We start from the raw sequence: 22,410 nt of genomic DNA on the forward strand, positions 1-22,410 counted from the left end.
GCCTGCAATTTTAATAGAAGCCTGTATGTACTAAATACACGTGTATATGAAGTTCTTTTGTGGTTCAGCAGGTTAAGAACCTGACTAGTATCCATGAGGATGTGGGTTGGATCCCTGGCCTTGCTCAGTGGGTTTAGGATCCTGCGTTGCTGTGGCTGGCTGGCAGCTGCAGCTCCAGTTCACCCCCTAGCCTGGGAACTTGCATGTGCTGCAGGTGCAGCCCACAGAAGAAAAAAAGAGAAAAGAGCTAAATACACGTGTATATTTTATTAGGTATAAACTCCTCCCCCCAATACTCTATGCAATCCTTAACCCTCTTAAAACATTAAAAACATTTTACTGATGACTTCTTTAAAACTGGGGTTTGTTTAGGAGATGATGGTGTAGTTCTGGGTCATCAGCCTCTGCCGTCAGTTAACTCTATGAATGCGCTGGTACCTGCTACGGGAGCACCCACCTGAGGACCCCAGCCAGGGGCGGGGCTGCTGCCGGGCCCTTTCCGAGACCCCTTGTTTGAGCTTCTGTGTGTTTTTTGGTGTTTTGCAGCAGAGCCCTGTGATGGAAAGGGCGGGCTGCTTTTCAGGAAGCTTTTCCTTGTTGTGTTTCCCAGCTCTCTCTTGCTGTTACTTTTTTTATTTTTTATTTTTGTCTTTTTGCCTTTTCTAGGGCTGCTCCCGAGGCATATGGAGGTTCCCAGGCTAGGGGTCGAACCGGAGCTGTAGCCACCGGCCTACACCAGAGCCACAGCAACGCGGGATCTGAGCCGCGCCTGCAACCTACACCACAGCTCACGGCAACACTGGATCCTTAACCCACTGAACAAGGCCAGGGATTGAACCTGCAACCTCATGGTTCCTAGTCATATTCGTTTCTGCTGCACCACGATGGGAACTCCTAATTTAACTTTCTATTCGTGCAGGTTCAATTTGATTATGTAATGTACCCATTCACTCATTTTATACTGAGGAATGTGGGATAATTTTCATCACTGATAAATAGCCCACTGATAAATAACCCAAATAGCTGGGTACCTTGAGGGTTTAAATATATCCTTTCCTATCCTTCATCTTGTATGTGTGTGTGTATCTAGCAGATTCTTCCTCCTCTAAACTTAATTGTAAATTGGACAATCCAGCTTGTATCTAAGAAGGAGTATGTCTTAACTAGTCTGGTACCTCAGATGCTTTTGGTTTTCCTCTGTGTGTGTGAGGTTGTTTTACAGGTATTTTCCAGGTATTAGCGTGCAGCAGTCAGTGTTTCGCTATTACTTTGTGAACCGTGAGATGATCTTAGTGGTTTGGAGTCACAGAGAGAGACAGAAGCTGCTTTTGCTGCTTGTGGCCAGTGCTGTGGTTTCTCCCGATCTGGAATGTTGGCTTGGCCTTTCCATGGCTTCGGAGATGGATCTGTCAGTGAGTCTGAGAGGGGTTTTCAGTAGCTGCATGCTGACCAAGTTTTAGAATATGCAAGGTGAGACTGTGTGTGATTTAGTTTTTCTGCTTGCTTCAGTTGGACTGCAAGGTCAATAGTTACATATTCAAGTGGCTCGTAAAATTCTGGAGGTCTCTCAGTTCTGAGGGAAAAGCTAATCGTTCATGAGGCCACTCCTGATGACCTGGTCTTGGACTGGTGGTGGCTTCCTGAACGAACTGGAGGTTAAGGCCATGCTGTCCATGACGATTGGCGCGCCTGCGGAAGAGAGGATTGGTGGAGGCCTGGCATTTGAACACAGGCACCTTGCTTCTGTTAGTAGGTAACTGGCTCTCCCCCGAGGCTCATCATTCTTAAGCATTGATGCGAGTGATGGGTTTCCTCCACTTAGCCCTTCTGCACGTTTTCCTCCTCTCTATCGCACGAGCTCCTCCATTCCCCATTTGGTTTGAGAGTCTGCATTGCCTCTTATTTTGTTGATGGTTTTATCTTTAGGTCCAGACCAGCAGGTCAGTCATCTGATGAGAACCCAAATCACCTTGTCAGGTGAAAGCAGCCTGCTTTACCCCCGATGCCCCCATACTTAGGAGAGATTGTGTCCTTTCCCATCTCTGACTGCAGGGCCAGTTCCATCAGAAAAATCTTGGGTTGAGACACCCCTGACACTGTGCCCCCCCACCCCCCATCTTCAGGTTTGTATTTCACATTTTTGTGCCTTTTAGAATATGTAACCAACCGTTGGTTTATTTGCTGAGAAGCCCCTGAAACAAAGGTGAAATTACTTTGATCTACTTTCTTGAGGATATTAATAGAACTTCAGTTCTGAACTGAGCTCCCGCACGTTTCCTCCCTTTTAGTTCTTTGGAACGTGAACTTGGTGGTCACCCCATCCTCAGAGTCTGGCCTGTGAGGAAGACTTACAGCCTTCACGCTTTGGGTTTGAGTTTCAAAAAATCCTCAACAGATGGTGTAGGTGGTTATTAGTTCTTCATTTCTCATGTGTTCCCTGTGGGTTCTGCCTGATGCTCTTTGAAATGTAGACTTATTTTCTCCCCTTTAAAGTGACTCCCAGAGGGCCTCAGTGGCAGGGTTGGTGGCCTTTTCTCTGGAGGGGCACTGGGAAGGGGAAGGCTGGGGGCGATGGCTTCCTTTTCCCTTAATCCTTCTTCCCGCCAACAGATGGCAGAGCTGGCTGTGGAGGGTGCTGCAGGGTCTACACAACAACCTGCGCTTTTCAGTACTAATCCACTCTCCGATTGCAGCCTCTGGTCCGTGCGTCCAAGATAGTGTATAGGAAAATTCGGCATGGATATTTTGATCTTGAAAGAACTTGGGGAGATTTCTTTAATCGTTAACTGACTCCTTTTCATTTTACTGAAGGAGGGAAGTTGAATAGCCAAGTCGGTAACTTTAAAGTGTTGAAGTCCCCAGGTGCTTGTCTGACAGCAGGTAACACGCCGCCTTGCGTCATTTCCATGCTGGAATGAGCGGGATCCCTCCCCTCCCCTCTTCATGTTGTTTTTATTTTCCCCTTAGAACCTCTTTTGAATGCTGGTACGTGATTTTTCTCAAGTACTTACGAAGTGAGATTTAGGAAAAGATCCAGCACTATTGGTATATTTGGCTGTGGAGGTACTTACTCTGTGTATATATATGTGGATGGCAGGTCCCAACCGAAAACTCGAAGCTAGGAAGCTGGGAAGGGTAGTGTGGCCTCTCTCTAGTCAGTCTGTATCAGTCTGTATCAGGGGTGTGTGTGTGTATTGTTCTAGGGGAAATATGGGCAGATATTTCCTTATTTTAAAAACCTCATCTCTAACATCTACTTGATTAGACAGTTTTCCCCCAAGCCCATGTCAGACCTTCCTTCCGATGAGAACCTGCTTCTAAATGGAAATGATCAATTGAAGGAAAGAATACTAAGGAAATGGCTTTTGTCAGAGTGTATCTACTTTGTTTTTTTTGTTTTGTTTTTTGCTTTTTTTTGTAGGGGGGCTGCACCTGTGGCATGTGGAGGTTCCCAGGCTAGGGGTCGAATCGGAGCTACAGCCACAGCAACTTGGGATCCGAGCTGCGTCTGCGACCTACACCACTGCTCTTGGCAGCACTGGATCCCCGACCCACTTAGTGAGGCCAGGGATCGAACCTGCAACCTCATGGGTCCTAATTGGCTTTGTTTCCCCTGCACCACAACCAGCACTCCCTGCATCCACTTCTGATAACTGAGGGTTTTTTTGTCACATGGATCCTTTTGGAGTCTCATTTCCATCCGGTGGTGTAACCCATGTAACTTGGGCAGGTCATGACTAGAGCCAGAGGAAGGGTGCCTGCTTTGACTCTGATTTCTGTGAGCTTGGGGCGGGGGCGGGGGGGGGGGTTCATTTGCTACGTAGCTCCCCAAACCGCTGATTGATGTCCGTCTCCTTGTTAGAGCGAGTAGCACCCCAGTGGCACAGAAGTGGCCTTGACCATTGCAGCTGAAGTTTGAGGCCTCAGTTTGGGAAGGAGAGCAAATGTAGTGACTTGAGTCTTGACTGATAATTACTGGAGTGTTAGCTCATCCACAGGATACTGGCATGAGGAGAAATGAATTTTACCTGTGTTAGTTCTTCTGTTACTTGAATGTAGCTCTTCCCAGGATACTTAATAGGGGAAAAGATTGAAATCGTTGCCAGGAAGTAATTGGGAGGATTTTGAAAAATTTTTAATCCATTAATTGATCCCTTTTTTGGACTTCAGCAGCCTTGGGGCCCAAACAGTATACCAATGAATTGACAGATCTTTTTACTTTTTTGGCTGCATTCGAGGTATGCAGAAGTTGGCAGGCCAGGGATCCATCCCATACCATCGTCGTGACAGTGCCTGTTCCTTTCCTGCTGAGCCATTAGGGAACTCCAGCAGACCTCCTCCTGAATTGTCGAGATTTGCTAAGGAAGAGCTGTATTTTGTGCATCTTTGTAATTTTGAGCTCATTTTTTTGCTGTTACTGTTCTGTATGTTCAGAAACAAAAACATTTGGGGATGAGGAGGTGAAGATGTAAATGCAGTGACGTTTGTCAGCTCTTCTGTGAGGAGGGGTTTTTGGTTGTTTTGTATTTTTGAACCAGCCTTTTAGTTAGTGTTATGCAGGAATTTATTTTAATAGTTTTACATGCTGTTAACCTGATCAGAATATCAAAGTAGCTTCCAAATATATTGTGATTGTGGGGCATCCATTCCTGTCATTCATCCATACGAATATGAGTTTCCTTACACAAGGAGAGAGTGTGTTCTCTGTTACTGCTTGCTTCTCTCTGATTGTCTTTTCTTTCATTTAAATTCGTTTGCCTGAATTCATACTTTTCAAGTCTGGTATGTTAAAGATATAACCCAGAATAGTCTCTTGTCCTTGACACTGGTTGTTACTTTATTTTACTGATTTTTTTTTTTTTTCTTGCTCAATCCAATCCTTGGTTGTCATCTCCCCCCTCTCCCTGCTTCTCAAGTACTATTCAAATGAGATTTTTTTAAATTTTGATTTGTTGTGTTTGGCGAATGGCATATTCCCCCTGCTGGGGGGATTTTTCTTGAAATCTGTTAAGGACACAGATGGAGTTACATTTCCTGGGGGATGTTTGAAAAATAAATTAAAAATGGCATTAGAGATGAATAGCTTTGTTTTATCTGCTCCGTCATGAGAATTTAAGTGTGGAGCCTAGTAAGTGCCTCCACGTGAAGTGCTCCCCTGGAAGGGGTGAGGATCCAGGCCTGTGTTTATGCGCCTTCTTTCAAACCCACCAGGTTCTCCTGCGCTGCCCAACAGCATGGTATATTTCGGAAGCTCTCAGGACGAGGAGGATGTCGAGGAGGAAGATGATGAGACAGAAGACGTCAAAACAGCCGCCAACAACGCTTCATCTTCATGCCAGTCAACCCCCAGGAAAGGAAAAACCCACAAGCATGTTCACAACGGACATGGTAGGTCCAGTGTTGAATTCGGGTTTAAAGGGATGGACTCGAAAGCTTTGGGTGAAAGGTGGAACAGATGTATGTTGAGCAGGTGGTGAAGACTGCAGAGCTGGTTATTGGCGAAGCTGGTTTTGGATCCTTCTGAAAGTGCAGAGATGGCGTAACGTCATCCAAGCAAGTGTATTCTAGACAGACACGGCTGAGGTCGGAGTCCGTGTTCTTACGTGCGGGGAGATGATGATCCAAGTCTGCAAGAGCCGCGGGTGATCGGAATCAAAAGAGGCAGGCCTCACGTCTACAAGGGCGGGCCCGGGTGATTCTGGGAAGACGCTGTTGTGATCGGCTTCCTCGTGCTGTCAGCAAGCAGGGACAGTAGAGAAAGGGAAGGGACATCGAGGAGATGCATATCAGGGATGGAGGGACTTATGTTTTTCCCTCGAGTGTTAACAGTGTGTGGGGGGGAGTAGCCCCCCAAATCGAGGTTGGTCGTGGAACTGCCCAGTGGCTTTTCAGCAGGGAGGTGACTTAATTGGAGTGACATTCCGAAAAGATGAAGCCGACATCAATTAGGAGGATTTCATAAAGGGAAATGACTTGAAGAAGAGGAAGCACGTTGAAAGGCTGTCATTGCAGGCAGTCTCCTGGCCAGAGGTAACCGGACTGAGATGTGGCCATGGCACGTGATGGAGGATGCAAGGACAAAAATGTGCAGGTGGAGACTGCGGGGGCAGGGGCCTGATGACTGAATGAGATTAGCGGGGTTGGGGCAAGGGAGTCAGAAAAGAGGAGAGAAGCGTGGAGCCAAGAGCCTGAGGTCAGGGGAGCTGCCTCATCCGTCCCCATCTGTATCTTGTTCTCTTGTCCCTGCCATGGCCCACAGGAAACCCTCTGCCTTGTCCTACCCTCTGGCGTGTGTGTTGCAGAATATCAGCCGTGAACCCCAGGACGAGTGGTCAGGCTGGGATCACGAGAACTCCGTTTCCATGATGAATAAGTAACGGATCAAACATGGACGTGATCCCCATGGCAGCTGGAAGTTGTCCTAACTGCTCTGTTTTCCCTGAGACCCATTTCTTTTTAACTATAGAATAGAATTCCTTGAGATTCCTTGTGATGGGATATCATTGTGAGTACCCCTCAGTTTTAAAGGGGATTTTTGTTTAAATGTGACTTGTAACAACAGAATGAAACGAATGTTCCCAAGGAGGGTTCGCCTGTAACAGAAAGTTCACAGTGGGAAGGAAGGTGTTTCCTGGCCTGTCGGCGTGGCCTTGGCCAGTCTTTGGTCTGTAGAGAAGGTGGACAGCTGGTAGGTGGTTGTGTACGTGGGAGAACTGCTCAGGCTCACCCAGTACAGCACCGGCTGACTTTTTGTTTCTTCTCTCTGGGATTCAGAGGAGGCCCCCTTCAGGTTCAGAGAGCACCTGCCGAGCTCCAGGCTTGACCGTTTTGCAAGGCCCTGATGCCTGCTTACTTCCTAAGGCACAACAGGCAGGTGCCAGCAGGTTCGCAAGCCACGCGCCCAGCCACTTGGACTTGCCAAGTGTGTTAGAAGGCCCTGCGTGGGACACTGGGACACAAGGAGGCTTCATGTGCTTCTCTCACCCCTCACCCCCTTCCCAGGTTTTATTTTATTTTCATTTTTTATTTGTCTTTTTGGGGTCGGCACCTGCAGCATATGGAAGGCTAGGGGTCAAATTGGAGCCACAGCCACTGGCCTACTCCACGGCCGCCACAGCAACGCCAGATCTGAGCCGTTCCCATGACCTTTGCCACAGCTTGTGGCAACGCCAGATCCTTTAACCCACTGAGCGAGGCCAGGAACAGAACCCCCATCCTCATGGACACTCTGTCAGGTTCTTAATCCGCTGAGCCACAACAGGAACTCCCCATTCCCGGACTTTAAAGGCCACTTGGTGAACGTAAGCAAGTTCCTAAGATTAAAGAAAGTTCTGACAGCGTGGGGAGAGAAGACTGAGTAGTTTGAAAGTGAGTCCAGGGCGCTGCTTTTCCCAGCCCTCGCCTTGGTGTTGGATGGATACCTGCCTTGGTTTTACTCCCTCATTTCTCAAAGGGTAAAATCTAGAGACAGATCATCTCCGTTTCCTTTTGATTTCGGGCTCAGGTGGAAAACGTGCACGTGTTAAGGTTTTCTAACAGGAAAGACCTGAAAGAGGCCATGAGCATCGTGTGGCCGAGCGGAGTCACGGACTTTGTCCCACGAGACAGGAAAGCTTCGGCCCTTTTGTTCTTCTCACGACCCGGGTTTCTCCGGCCGAGCGGTGCTGTCCCTGCTTCAAATGCCGGAGGCATTGGTGCCCTGGGAAGTCCAGCGCATCTGTATCTTCCTCCGGGAGCACCACCTTCACTGAAATGGGGGGGGACATTATAAACGCATGGCAAACAAAATGTGGAAAACGAACACTGTATTACTGGGGTAGCTTTGGCCCCAAATCCTGAGGTGGCTGCCTGTCCAGGAAAACAGTTTTATTTAGGCTGTGTGGTTTCAAAGGAATTGGAACCCAGCTGCAGATAGTGTCCTGCTTTCTTTTGTTTCTCCCCTAAACTTGAACCTGAGGGAAGCAGTGAGGGTCCCCACAGAGCAGAGGTGGGGCTCACGGAAGCAGGTGCAAGGAGAGAAGTGCCCCCGCCCCCATGCCATGCCCCATGGGTGTCTCACTGGGTCTGGCAGGGGCAGCCCCAGCCTCCTGCGAATAGGAGCCCTGACCCTGATGGTCCCCAGAAAGACAGTCCCCAAGCAGATGTTTAGTTTTGCGAACATTACAGAGGACTGGAGTGTCCGCATTTATAATCCACCGAGCATCCTAAGGGCAGTGGGTGTGTTTATTAAAATGCATGATCTAAAATGACATGGGCAGCGTTAGGCGCGCTTTTAACCCCGGTCAGCACTCAGGGGTGACAGTAACAATGCCTCCAGCAACTTCTATTTCCATGGCTCTGAGTTTCCAAAATACCCTTATATATACAGAACCTCAGATGATCCTCAGAGTAGAGCCCTTAGTAATCGCTGTATTTGGCCGCAGAACAGCATACTCAAAGCGCGCCTCTGTGGGTATTTATGTTGCAAGTTGATATGTGAAGTGGCTCAGTTTTGAGAGGTTCTCTCATCATCGGTAATTGTTTTCCAGCAGGTTAAGTGAGACAGGGGGAGAGAATTAATGCGTTTGTCGGGAGTGAATCTGGCTTTGGCTTGTCCTCAGTGGCGAGGTGATCTCTCCTTTGCACAGAAGAACCGGTGCCCTGTTTTGTGTGTTCTCCAAATGCTTTTTTGCTTTTAAAAGTGGGAGGAATGGCCATTGCTGCTGCTTCTGCCCCCCTCCTTCTGAAGAGGGACATTTCTCACAAGGCTTTTCTAAATATATGTCATCAGACTCCGGCTGGAATGATTTAATTGCTTTTGGAGTCACACGAGGGGGGGGGGTGTTGTGTAAGGGCCAGCAGGCGGTCGTTGGTTTGAGTTTCTCACGTTTCTGCCCCCTGCTTGCCTTGGTGGGGATTCACCCTTGCTGTCTGGGCGCTGGGGGGCTGGGTTGTGCAGGCAGGACCAGGGTCTCCCCGTGTGCCTCTGGGGGTGGTGCTCACCAGCTCTGTCTGTAATTGATGCTTTTATAGGATGGCCTTTTCACCTTTTTAAAAAGATCTCCTGCTGCAGCAGCTGCTGCTTTTTTCCTTCCTGTTGAGGCAAGTGAATGTTTAAGAATTGGAGTATGGGTTGAGTGTGTGTTTTCTGTTTGTTTTTGCATTTTTGGCTGCCCTGCAGCATATGGAGTTCCTCCTGGGCCAGGGCTTAGATCCGAGCTGCAGTCACAAGCCGCAGCTGCATCAACACCGGGTCCTTAACCCACTGTGCTGGGCTGGGGACTGAACCTGCAACCCAGTGTTCCCAAGATGCCACCGATCCCGTTGAGCCACAGGGGCATCTCTGGGAGTGGATTTTTTAAGAGCAGCAGTACATGTGGAGTGTAGGTGTAAGTGTTTGTTGTCAGTCCCTCTCTCCCTCTCTCTCTCTCCCCCATTTGGGGCCACTTGACCTAATGGTTGAGAGCAGAACACTGGTTTTCTCATATGTGGCTGCAACTTTGGACAGTTTTAGTTTCCTTATCTTTAAAGAGGTAATCGGAGTGCATGGGTTTTTTTGTTTTGTTTTTGTTTTTTGGCCTTTTAAAAAATTTTATTTATTTATTTATTTATTTATTTATTTATTTATTTATTTATTATTGTCTTTTTGTCTTTTCAGGGCCGCACCGGCGGCATATGGAGGTTCCCAGGCTAGGGGTCTAATCGGAGCTACAGCTGCCAGCCTACACCACAGCCATGGCAACGCTGGATCCTTAACCGACTGAGCAAGGCCGGGGATCAAACTCATGTCCTCCTGGGTACTAGACAGGTTCATTACCGCTGAGCCACAACAGAAACCCCGGGAGTGCTCTTTGATTTCTGTGTGTTAGAGAGCACTGTGCTGGCTGTTAATGCGCCATGTGACGGGGAAGATCTGGAGGTTGAGAGTAACCTTGTAGTTGATAAGAGCATCCCGGAAAGCTCGTATGTTTCAAATACTTGGCGCACAGCGAGGGCTGTACCCCCGAGCGTGCGACGTTACTGACCTTATCAGCAGGAATTGTGCCAAGGGTGGTAGCGGGTCCCAGTGACACCTGTCCACCAGGATAACCAGCCTGTCTCTGTCTCCTTTTCCCATTCTTTTGGTCCACACAGGACCTTGGAGAGACACATGAGCACCTGGGACAGTCCTGGCCCCTGAGACTTTAGTGTGTGGATGTCTCTTCCTGGGAGCATTAGGCCCCTTGCCTCTGCGGTGAGAAGCTTCTATAGATTTCGGTGATGACTCACCAGGAAGATGGGTGGGTCACGTGGCATGTGAATAATAGCTTCCTGAGGATACATCTGTTAGGACTAAGTGCAAGACTGATGCGCTTAGCCCAGCGCCCAGGGCTGGGCGAGTGCTCAGAATGACAGGCCTGGCTGCTGTCCTGTTCCCGGTCTCACGCATGCCCGACTCTTCTAAGAGCTGTAAAAGCCTGCAGTTCTGAAGAAATTAAGGTCATGTATTAGATTTTCAGAATTTTTAATCAATTTGTGTTGTCCACACTTGGCTGGGATATGTTCTATCATATGCACTGTACATTGACTTGCTGAGCTGCTCACTAAGCTACTCGGTATTTAGTATTTCCAGCTAAATCCATCTGACTGTTTAAGGGGACTCTCTTGTCACTTGAGAAGTTGTTTGTGCTGTTCCCAGAGACTATAAAATGCACTTGTAGGATTTTCAAGACATTCCTTCCCTGGCTGGAGGGTGGGTGGAGGTGTGTGTGATACAGTAGCAGATCCACAGAACATATTTGAAGAAGCTTGAAAACAAATCCTATTACAGTGCAACTGTTTCTGTGTTTAGTTCTCCTATACTTAGATTTTTATTCTGCAAATTACCAAATCTACAACATGTGGAGCTGCTCATGTGTGTGTGTGGAATGTTTTCCATGTTAACTCTCATGCTCACTTGGAAGGTGTCTCTCTCTGCCCCAGTTTATTGTGAGTAGTTAGAGATTCTTTGTTCAGATCCAAAGATGGACCAGGAGTCTTGAGGTTGACCTTAGAGACTGCATCTTCTCGAGTGTAGGGCTTTAAGAAACCCCAGGCTGCAAAAACACTTTATTCCTTTGCTTTTCAGAGTTGATGCTTGTCCCCTTCTGTGCTCTTTGTCTTGTTTTTTGAGGGTGAGAAAGTGTGAGATTCCTCAGCCCACTGCCCACTCTCCCCTGTGGCCTGTCAGCCCAGGCAGGCTCCTGGCCCTGAATGCAGATGCCCCGGAGCTGGTCAGTGAGGGATGGGGTGGGAGGGGCTTAGTCACCCACCAGGCTATCAGTCTTGCCCTTTCCTCCGCTCCTCTGGGGGCCAGCTGGGCCGAGAAACCATTTTTCAATGACAGAAGCCATTCATCCTGATTGATGGTCTTTCTGACGCCCTAACCTTTATAGCCTCATAAAGGTCATGTGCTCCTTTCAGACCTCGCTGTCAGCAATTGCTGGAAAAACATGTTTGTTTAACCAGCAGGTCTACACAGCTCTGCACGTCGTTGCTCGTGGTATATTCACATTTTTAGGTCTTGAGACCCTGGTAACCAGGTTTTGGTTGAAAAAATATTCTGTGACTTACAGGTTCGAGTTCTCACCGAGAAAAGAAAATTGAGTTTGCTTTAAAAATCCTTCTCAACAGATTCCTTTCCTGTTAGACACGTGGAGATGCTGGAGGCGTTCACGCATTCCCTGTAAACCCGTAGAACTTGCTTGTGACACTGACTCGGCTGCTGGGAGGCCACGTGGGTGTCGGCTCTGGCTCCCAGCCCTGGAGATGGCAGTGGGGCCTGTGCTGACCCACACGTCCTCCTCCCTGTCACTCGATCTCCCCGGGACCGTGACCGCTGCATCGGAGTCAGTGGCGCTGTTTTCGCCCAGGGCAAACCAGGTTACAGCGCTCACACAGGCTGCACTAAGATCCTTTTGAGCCGTTGGCACAGGTTGGCAGACACATTCCATTGTTTTTAGACAATAGTGACTCAAAGTTGAACCGGCTCCAGGGAGCAAGTGCGGCTTTTGTACAGTAACAAGGGTTTAATGCCAGCCAATTGATGGAGTCTGTCTTTCCCGAGCCGGGACGCCTTGTAATGACATGAAGGTTACATTTAAATATCTGGCTCCAGATCAGAAACGTGGCGTGCCTCTCTCTGCCTTTCCGTGACACAATCTTCTCTGTTTGCAGCAATTCTTTTTTTCGTCTCTTCGATGTGTTTGGGGGGTGGGTCAGGGAGCAGGTCTTATTTCATGTAATGGAGGGGGGAGTCCAGTCTCGGCCTTTCTATTCTTCGCCCCTGGTGTGTGGCGTGGCTGCTTGCAGACCTGCGGCCCAGCTGTCTGTCATGGCTCTTGTCCAGATTTCTCTTTCAAGGAGGTGAAAGTTAGATGCTGGACCATGTCGGGATATGATAGACCTTTTGTCAGAGGCCAAGCAAGGAGTCCTCTGCTTTACTGAATAAAAAAAAAATCAGGATTACGTCCTGGGGTTCAGATGAGGTGCCTTTATCAGCACAAATAATTAGCAAGGTTTGGGGCGCCTGGAAATGGTGGGAGCCTGGGGATGGGCAGAGGTGGGCGTGCTGGCCCTCTGGGCTCTGTTTGAAGGGAATTGCCTTCACCGTTACAGCAGGAGCTTTATTTAACAAAGATGAACTTTCTGGTCATTGTACAGCTCCTTTCTCTGAAGAACAGAAAGCATTTGATTTTGGATACTTCAGCGATTCCTGGAGGGCAGATAAGGGGAGGCAGCTGGTTTGTAGGTGTGGGAATTGAGGCACAGATGTGTTTGTGGCTCTAGGAGCTGAAAATCACAACCAGGCTGTCCCCATCTTGCCAGGAGCTCGTGTGTGGAGTGCGGGTTTTAAAGGCCTTCAGGAGTTCCCGTCGTGGCGCAGTGGTTAATGAATCCGACTAGGAACCATGAGGTTGCGGGTTCGGTCCCTGCCCTTGCTCAGTGGGTTAACGATCCTGCGTTGCCGTGAGCTGTGGTGTAGGTTGCAGACGCGGCTCAGATCCTGCGTTGCTGTGGCTCTGGCGTAGGCTGGTGGCTACAGCTCTGATTCAACCCCTAGCCTGGGAACCTCCATATGCCGCGGGAGCGGCCCAAAGAAATAGCAAAAAGACAAAAAAAAAATAAAAAAATAAAAATAAAGGCCTCCTGATGGGTGTTCTGTTGACTGCCTTAGGGGACTCCTGAGGAATCTCCTCAGGTCCAGAGGCCTCTGTGGACGGTGCTCAGAGGGGGCGCTGCGTGTCGTCGGGCTCCCGGGAGGTAGAGATGGAGCGGGCTCCGCCTTGGGAAGGGATGCTTTCCGCCGGGGAGATGGTCGCGGTGGCTGGAGGAGATGTTTCTAAGGTGGCCTCTCTTGCCCCTTCTCTTTCATCCGTTATTGAGAGCAAACCTACCTCTGCGGGCTTGAAGTAACCCTAAATCAGAACCCCGGCCTTTGGACGTAAAGATGGTGCTTGCTGTGGTGTGAAAACCCTTGTCTCCGGGCCATTGAACTTTCCGGGTGTGTGTATACAAATCGATACATTTGTCTGCGTTCATTAGCGCCGAACTGCTGGTGTCTGAGCACAATACCCTTTCCTGATACGGTTCCCGTGATAAATGCTTTTTTTCTCTCCTCAAAGAAACGAGTCCAATTACTTCTTTTAATTGGAGACAGCGTGTGGGGGACCTCTGTACATGGAACTTTCTGTCTCTCATGTTCACAGGGGTTAGGCTTGTCCTCTGAGAGTGAATATTTTTTCCTTCTCTCTTCTTCTGGAGAATCTTACAAATTAAGACAAAAGATAATTACTTGGAGGAGTAAAACTGGCAGGTTCCCACGACACTTAAAATTAATGAGCTGTTGAGGACAAAATATACCTCACTTTGGGCATCCCTCGCCCTGCCCTCCCCTCCCCCGTTTGGCAGCGCCTGAGCTGACTTTTTGGCCTTGTTTGCAGTTTGGGTGCGTGGCTGCTGTGCAGTAGCCAAGAAGGTTACAGAAAGTAGATGTCTTTGAAAACTGTCCCTTTGTTTGCAAATCAGAGTTCATTTTATTCAGTTCTTTCGGTTCCATATTTTTGAAAACCTCCCCCTTTCCCCATTATCCGGTCAAAAGTCTTTAGTAAACCATGCGCAGGTTCGCAGAGCCGCTGGTGGGTTTCTTAGGTTAAGGGAGCGGGCCTCCCTCTTTGCTCTCCTGGCTGTGGTCAGGGCCCTCCCCGCCCCCCGTTTTCCTGGTGCTCCTAAAAGTCTTTCGAACAGACCAGAGTTGTTGCTGTTTCAGGTGCAGATGATTCCTGGGAAGGATCGGTCGTGTCATAACCGAGTGGCACCCCCACCCCCGCCCCCCCCAGCCGAGAGGCGCTCCCGGCTATAACGACAGTCGGGGAAAAGTCTTTAGGTGTGAAGAGGCTGCCACAGTCAAGGTGGCAGATAGAGCTTTTCCAGAATTGTAATTTTTGCCTGAAATTGTGAGTTCTATCATTGGCAGCAAAAACTATTAGTAACTTTTTCCTTGACAGGCTCACTTTATTGGTTTTTGAGACAACAGCTGACACATAACTCCATTGCTTGTCCCTTCAAATAAAAATAACATTCCATGAAAAAAAGCAGCTAGCATACAACTTAGTCTCACAAGTGCTTTTCACTAGAAATAGTCACCACACTTTGGTGTCCAGGAGAAGCACTTAATAGTGTGTCTTCTCTAGGGTTAGGTTTAATACTGTCACCAGTTCCTGTTGTCTGAGCACTTTCTGAGGTGACACTGTCTGGTTTCTTTTAAACGGCTAGTAACTGGTCATGGGGAAGACGTGTTCATTAGTGCAGTTTGGTGCCCCTGCATTGACGTGTGTTCAGGTGTCACACATTGTGCTGCTTGTTGCTCTTGTATTTAAAAAATAGTTTTATGGAGATATAATTCACGTACCATAAAATGAGCTAGTAGCCCGGGTGCGGACAGCAGGCCTGGAAACTGAACTGCTCATACAGTCTCGGGAGAGAGGACCAACCTCCACAATAATTTCTTCGTTGTTTTTTGTTGTTGTTGTGTTTTTGTCTTTTTGCTTTTTCTAGGGCCGCTCCCGAGGCATATGGAGGTTCCCAGGCTAGGGGTCGAATCAGAGCTGTAGCCACCGGCCTCCACCAGAGCCACAGCAACGCGGGATCCAAGCCACGTCTGCGACCTACACCACAGCTCACGGCAATGCCAGATCCTTAACCCACTGAGCAAGGCCAGGGATCGAACCCGCAACCTCATGGTTCCTAGTCGGATTCATTAACCACTGTGCCACGACGGGAACTCCCAGAATAATTTCTTTTTTGTAACCAAAGAGAGGTGATTCTGGCATCGCTGCTCCTTTAGTAAGAGACTACACCATGGGGCTGGTCTTGGGGCAGAACAAAGCTTGGAGAAGAACGGAAGTAGAGAAGAAAAAGACAAAAATTCCTTTGTTGTGTTTGAGTAGAGGACCTGTGTTCACTGCTTTAGAAAATTGGTGAATGTGGTCAAGAATTCCCTAGATTCAAAAAAAAAAAAAAAAAAAGAATTGCCTAGATTCATGTTCCTTGGCTTGATTTTTAATCACATTGAAGTATGACTTCTTATGGATGTTGCTTCTAATTTGTCTTGGAAGCAAGTACAGATACTGGCAGCCTAGATATGATGGATAGATTCTGACAACGTGTGGTTACTTACACTTAGAAGAAATGCCAGCCATTCCAAGCTCTGTTTTCTCTGTAACCAGGGTATCCAGCAGAGCCTTGCACAAGTCGGGATCACAGACCATATTTTGATGAGGCTTGGTCTTTACCTCAGTCCTGGAAATCAGTTTAGAGTATGTGGTCTCTGGGGCTGGGAGCACCTTTAGAGACCAGGCTTCACATCCAATCCAGATACAGAAAACATATCTCTCTCTGTACCACCATGTGTGACGTAGTGACAAATGAACTAAAGAAGCTCATCTGGAGTTGCCATCGTGGCTCACTGGGTAATGAACCCAACTAGTATCCATGAGGACTCACTCAGTGTCCTCGCTCAGTGGGTTATGGATCCGGCGTTGCAGTGAGCTGTAGTGTAGGTTGCACACGCGGCTCAGATCTGGCGTTGCTGTGGTTGTGGTGTAGGCCAGCAGCTACGGCTCTGAAGCAAACCCTGGTCTGGGAATCGCCATGTGCCATTAATGTGGCCCTAAAAAAAATGAAAGCCCCCCCCCCAAAAAAAAAGAAGCAGCAAATCTAAACAATTGAATTAGAAAACAATTAGGAGATTAGAGGAATATCTGACCCGCTGAAAATTGGAGAGGGCTTTTCTTTTCCCTCCCCGCCCCCCCCCCCCTTTTTTTTTTGAGCTTTACTCTGTCATGTAATTATTTTCTATGCTTTCCGTCTCATCACAAAGTAAATAAATTATGCCTATCATTTTGGCAGCTTAAGATAATTTTGTTGGCTGTTTGGGTATGATAGGATCGTGTGGAGAGGGCTCTTCTAAGCATAAAAGCCAAGAAACTTTAAAACATGGGTTAGCAGATTTAGCACCGTCACAGAGGAAAGCATTTGCAGCCCACAAGGCATAGATGTGATTTAAAGGACTGGCACACCAGTGGGGGTGAAAAAGCAAGCATTGAAGGCCTGAGGCTGAGTCTGGAGAGCCTCAGAAGAGATAGGTGGTTGTCTGTCAGGCCTCTAGGAGTTGAGTGTTGATGTCCGTCTCTCTAAAATTCAGGAAGAGGTTTCAACTCAAAGGATCAAGAGTCTTCTCTTTACACCTGCCTGGTCCCATGGTGGGTCCTGCTTGGAATTCTCCAAGGCCCGGTTTGGGGCAGGCATAGCCTTGGAGTGGAGGCGCCGCATGGGCAAGTGGACTGACTCAGTGACCTTTCGAAGCTCCTTCTGTCAGGAAATGTATCAGGAGCCTTTGTAAAATGACAGCTAAAGGGCTCAGTGGCTTCCCTGGCTGCTCTGCCTGGAGCTCGTGCGGCTGGGCAGACCAGGCAGCCTGCGTCCTTCCTCCTTCCCTGGAGAATTAGGCCACCTGCCTGGTGGTTTGACGGGAGGGGAGGCCTGTGGGTACCAGGGGAGCAGGTGTGAGGGGCTTATGGATACCCCAGGGAAGGCTATGTCCGCCGAGTCTTTGCAGGAGTGCATGTCCCAGCTGTAAGCAGAAGAGAAAACTCAGGCCAGCCTCGGGATGAGGTTGTCTGTAAAGACCTGTCCGTTCTCTCCTGAATTCCCGGTGCAGGAGGGGCACACTGAGAGCTCCGGCGGGCGGTGGGGGGAGCCGAGGGCGGGCCTGGGAGGCAGCAGGGCCTTGTTTGGCAAGGTGCTTGCCCTCTGTTGGCGTCTTCTGTCAAATGGGCGTGAAGGTCATGTCCTGTCCCTCTGGATTCAGAGGCTGGTGACTTCCTGGCTTTACTGCAGTCGGTCCCTGGCTCGCAGCAGGCACTGGCTCCGCGTTCACTGTCAGCTCTCAAGACTGGCAGTAGAAGCCACCCAGCACAGGGCTCCCAGCCCCCCCCCCCCCCCCCCCCGCTTCTGTGGTCACACAGGGGTCAGGGGAAGCACATCCCCTATCCGCCCGCAGATCTGAAGCCTCAAAATGCATAACTTGAAACTTAAAACTATATGTTTTCAGATCCCTGTGCCTTTGTACATGAGGCGGTCCTGTTCTGGGCATGTGACTTACTTGTTTTCTTTGTTTTAATTCTCTTTTTGTTTAAGGTGTGATGTTGATATTCTGAGGGCTGCTGTGGGTTTTCATTTATTTGTTCTTGTTTTTTGTTTCTTGGTGTTTGGGGTGTGTGTATCGCTTTTTCATTTGAGGGGCGGGTTGGGATTTTTTGTATGGATTTTTCAATTATTTCAACGAAAGTAAATAATTCCTAGGATGCGTTTGTAGCTTTGGAGGGGGGTCTCCCTGTCTGGGTTTAGGACTATTCCTATCCTTTGTGGTAGTTACTTTGACTTGAGGTTGGGGTCTCGACCTGTGAGATGGGATGTTTGCCCTTTGTTTGTTTCTATCGTCGGGGATTTAGGGTACACAGCAGCAGGCAGTGTACTTGACGCGGTGACTTTCTTCTTCCTCTTTCCTTTTCCAGTTTTCAATGGTTCCAGCAGGTCATCACGGGAGAAGGAACCTGTTCAGAAACACAAAAGCAAAGAGGCCACTCCCGCGAAGGAGAAGCACAGCGATCCCCGGGCCGACGGCCGGAGGGAGCAGGCTTCGGCGAGCCACCCCCCAGCGGCCCCCTCCACAGGCTCCTCGGCCAAGGGGCTCGCCGCTAACCACCACCACCCGCCTCTGCATCGGTCGGCTCAGGACTTACGGAAGCAGGTAAAGCCCGGCCCTGCTGTGCGGGGGATGGGGTCTGGCCTATGGGGTGCCAGCCTTCCTGCCAGATGCCACCTCCCCATTTCACCCGGTTAAATGTGAGTAGTAGCCGCAAGAAAGGAGGAAAGGCCGCTCAGAGGTGAGAGGGGGCAGGAGAAACATGACTGGGCACAGGTGCACGTCCTTTTCCTCATGTGAAGACGGACCATGCTGGGCTGGTAGCAGCCTCCCCCCAACCCCCGGAGGATGCAGCCGGCTCCCTGCGCCACCACCTGTGCACTCGTGAGCCAAGGATGCCCTAGAAGGGTAGGGCGGGGGCGCTCCTCATTACCCCTCCTCGGCCACAGTGCCCGGCCCCGTGCAAAGTGACGAGTCCTGGGCTTAGGCTGGGAGCCACGGGTCACCTTGGCCCAGTTCTGCAGACAGCCTGGTGCTGCCAGTGGGCGGCCTGGACTCATTACCTGTTTTTGAGTGACATGTTGGCTCCTCGCGATCGGCCTGTCGGTGAAGGGACGCAGGGTGGGAGTGGAGGGATTCTGAGCCTCGAGTGCGTTTGCCTCCTGCGCCTGTAGGGTCAGCAGAGGCCCATGCACTCTGCTCTCCCTGCCCGCAGTTCATGGTCTGGTTACACAGCATGGATCCTGTGGGGGAAGTTTCCTGACCTTGGATGAGATTTATCGGGACCTGGGAGGGAGGTAGTGGGTGTGCTATGAGGCTTCCACTGGGGCAGGTGGCGTTCCATCAGCCCTTTTCCTGTTCTCAGCCCTTGTGAAGGTCGCTGAGCCACGAGGATCATAGGTGAGCTCTGCTCACTGGGGCTTTTGCAGCAGAGGGTTATTTTCCCTGGAATAGACGGGAGACTGTAACCTCGAAAGGTGGATTGATTCAGGGCGAGGTGCAGGTGGACGGGAGACTCTCTGGCGGGCAGAGGGGCAGAGTGACTGAAAGATGGCCGTTGGGGTGAAGGTTGGGATTCCCGTTTCTGCTAAATTCTTTTTTCCCCTCGGTCTTTCTTGTTCCTGATCATTCTCTCTGTGGACTGTATTCGTGCACTTACACAGGCCTGGGTGTGTACACTCGTCATTAGTCCTAACCTTCAGCTTTCAAATACTGCTCGGCTCTCAGCTGGGGTGGAGGAGGCCCACATCCCATGTTTATGTCCCCTGGTCCTCAGGTCACCACCTCGTGCTTTGCAGTGTGACCTTGAGATGAGATGGGAAGTTTTTGCATAATGTAGACATTGCCCGCCACGCCTAGAACACAGATGGCACAGTTTTCCTCGTGCGAACCCCTGACATGATTGTGAGTTGGCCTCCCCTGCCTGGGGTGCCCGATTTTCAAGACCAGGAGGCAGAAAGCAGAGGGCACCAGTGCTTTGGTGTCTTGTGTCTCCTGCCCGTTTCCAGCGGAGTTGGTTGGAGAGGCACTTGTGCAGAACTTTTTTCCAGAGGTTTGCTTGTGAAAGAGAACAATTCAGAAGGTTTCTAGAGAGGGAAGGGACGAATGAGTGACTATATTCGCATAGAACCGTCATCACACACGCACCCTCTTTCTCAGTTCGACGTGTGAGGGTAGATTGAGAACCCCGCCCGTCTTAGTTGGTCCAAGCTCCCCCTCAGCCCCCGGCGCGGCCCCCACGCCATTCAGGACGTGCCTTTGTGTCTGAGCCAGAGGAGCTTGCCCAGTTGGGTGTGTGAGCAGAGGGGGGCAGAAGGTCCCCTTGCCCTTGGATCGTCCTGGCCCACAGCTCCACAGCTCGCTCATGTGGCCCGTGTCACACGCAGACTCCTGTCATCTGAGGAACCGCGGGAGCCTGGCTGGCTGTCCGGGTTCAGGTCTCGCAGGTGGGGTGTAACCATCCCCTCCTCCGCCCGTCTGATCCACCTGGATGGGCTGGCCCAGGATGCCCAGCTCTTAACCTTCCTGGGCCCCACTGTGCTTTTGGAGCCAGTGATGCCACCTCCTCTCTCAGGGATGTGGCGAGACATGAAAGGATAATTTTGATGCCATCAAATCCCATAAGTACTTTGGTGGGGGGGGGGGGAGGTCAATAAAAGCCAATTGTAAGTTCCTTTGTGAAGGTCTGATGCAAGTGATCAGAACTGGCCTTTCATCTTTTCAGCTGCAGAAAAGATGGAGGCCCAAAGAATACATGGATACGATGGATTTTTTTTCTGTTGGCCTAAAAGAAAAGATGAGTGATTGTATGGAGTGGGGCTGGGGGCGCTGCTGCTGAGACGTGGCTTTGTCCTGCTTGGTCTGTGCACCGAGAACTCGTGCTTCATGCTAGGACAGTCCCTCCCGTGACTTCCCACGGTGCAGGGTGCGAGATCTTGTGAACGCCCAGGCCTCCGGGACTCAGAGCACATGCACCCCCTGAGCGGGGCCTCAGCGGCCCCCCGGCCTTTATTCTCCCAAGGGCTCTCTCTGCCAGGTGACACGTGTGTGGCGCTGTCGGGAGTGGCTGCCCTGACGCGGCGTGGGTGTGCGGTAGGAGCCTTGCACGCAGCAGGAGACAGCTGAGGGCGGTGGAGCACCTGTTCTTACACCCGGGGAAGGTTTGCAGACACGAGGAGGGCAGTGCCTGGAAGTGAGAGGCCGGCTGAGCCCTGTTGCAGACCGTTAGGCCACGCCCGACAGGGTCACCTACCTGCTGTCCTCTTTAACTGAGGCTGAGCCGTGACGGGAAGAAGGAAAAAATGACGGCTCGTGCGGGCTGTGGTACCGAGGGGAAGGCTCTCACAGGCACATGCATGGGGGTTGAGGAAAGTCCTGGATGAGGAAGAGGAAGAGAGGAGGTTTAGCTCTTCAGACCAAAGAATGAGGCGTATTCTGTAACCTTCTAGAAAATGAAACAGGAGTATCCAGAGAGAAACATGTGAGACTCCTCCTGCCTAGAAGTTTAAGGTCTTGCTCCATCTGCTCTTCATCGGGTCACGTGGGGAGTTTGCCTTGTGCGTCGGTGGTGTGGTATTTGTGACTCAGTTTAGTGGCCTTCAGAGAGAGCACGTGTAGAAAGTTTCAGGGGCTCCGACCAGGACCTAGGTGTTCCTTTTGGAGAGCAGGGCTAAGCGTCAGCTTTGTGCCTCTGCTCACCAACTTCCATCTTGGACCTTTCTCTAGCCTGGGGGCTGTCACACCAGCAGGCGTGCCCTCCCCATCCACAACTCACTGCCTGTCCATTGGCTTCTATTGATTCAGGCTCTTTGGCACTGTCACCAGCCAACAGTGTCTCTCTAGGGCTCCATAGCTTCTGCTTTGAAAGGATGGGCAGAGCCATCTGACTCAATGGCTCCCTCTAGTGGGAAATGGGAGCTTGATAGTTGAATTTCTGGTTGAACTGTGGGCAGATTCCATGCCTAGGAGGGTTTGCTGTAAAGCCTGGTGGCCTATTTGCCTGGTGTAACCTGAGCTACAGGAGACGGGGGTGGTGGTGGGCCAAGAACAAGCCGAAGACACCCCACTTCTTGCAGAGCCGAGTGACAGTTGTGGGGAGTGGGGCACAAAGTTACAATATTTATATACCTGAAGGTTTTTTAAATATCTTAAAGTAAAATGTATTATGAGTAAAAATATTCATAAAGCCCAGGATCAGGAATGGACAGTGAGAAAGAAAGTAAAGAATAATGATTTCTCTTTGTTAATGATTTTTCAAAACTTTTGAGTCTATTAAAAAATCCCTGAGTAAACTGAACTGAGAGGCAAATTACCATTGTAAATAGTTCTTAAGAAGAAGGTCTTCCATTCAGAGTAGATTGGAATTGTGCACTCGTCTGACCAGCATATCCTAGATGGCTTGGGCTGAGACAGAATGAGAAAAAGGAAAGCCAGAGCTCAGACAACACAAGTGTTCCCTTATTGGATGAGGGAGTGTCTGTGGCTGTCCCATGGATGTTGAGACAGAGGGGAGGCAAAGGACAGGAGTAGGTGCCCGCTTCTGTGGATGTAACTGTCATTCAGAAATCCATACCGGAGCCGAGAGGGCGCAGTTGGAGGAGAAGGGGAGGGCTCTGCGTGGGCCTCCCGCCTCCTTTGTTGGTGTCCGTCCTCCAGTGAACTGCAGTCGTCTTCCTCCCGTGCTCAGTGTCAGCATTTCCTTGGGA

The 22,410-nt window shown here is 50.0% G+C and overlaps 1 protein-coding gene across 11 annotated transcripts in view; it reads left to right on the plus strand.

The window, feature by feature from the left end:
- The window catches only part of JARID2 (jumonji and AT-rich interaction domain containing 2), a 243,962-nt gene that overhangs the window by 196,259 nt on the left and 25,293 nt on the right, over positions 1-22,410 (plus strand). For 10 of the 11 annotated variants that reach the window (XM_047796194.1, XM_047796204.1, XM_047796200.1 and 7 more), the window contains 2 exons: positions 5,212-5,388; positions 18,075-18,310. In XM_047796194.1, the coding sequence (XP_047652150.1) occupies positions 5,212-5,388; positions 18,075-18,310 (413 nt within the window). The remainder of the gene's footprint in view (positions 1-5,211; positions 5,389-18,074; positions 18,311-22,410) is intronic. The other variant, XM_047796199.1, reaches the window with a different exon arrangement.

This window comes from Phacochoerus africanus, chromosome 9 (assembly GCF_016906955.1).
Source record: "Phacochoerus africanus isolate WHEZ1 chromosome 9, ROS_Pafr_v1, whole genome shotgun sequence".
Taxonomy (NCBI): Eukaryota; Metazoa; Chordata; class Mammalia; order Artiodactyla; family Suidae; genus Phacochoerus; species Phacochoerus africanus.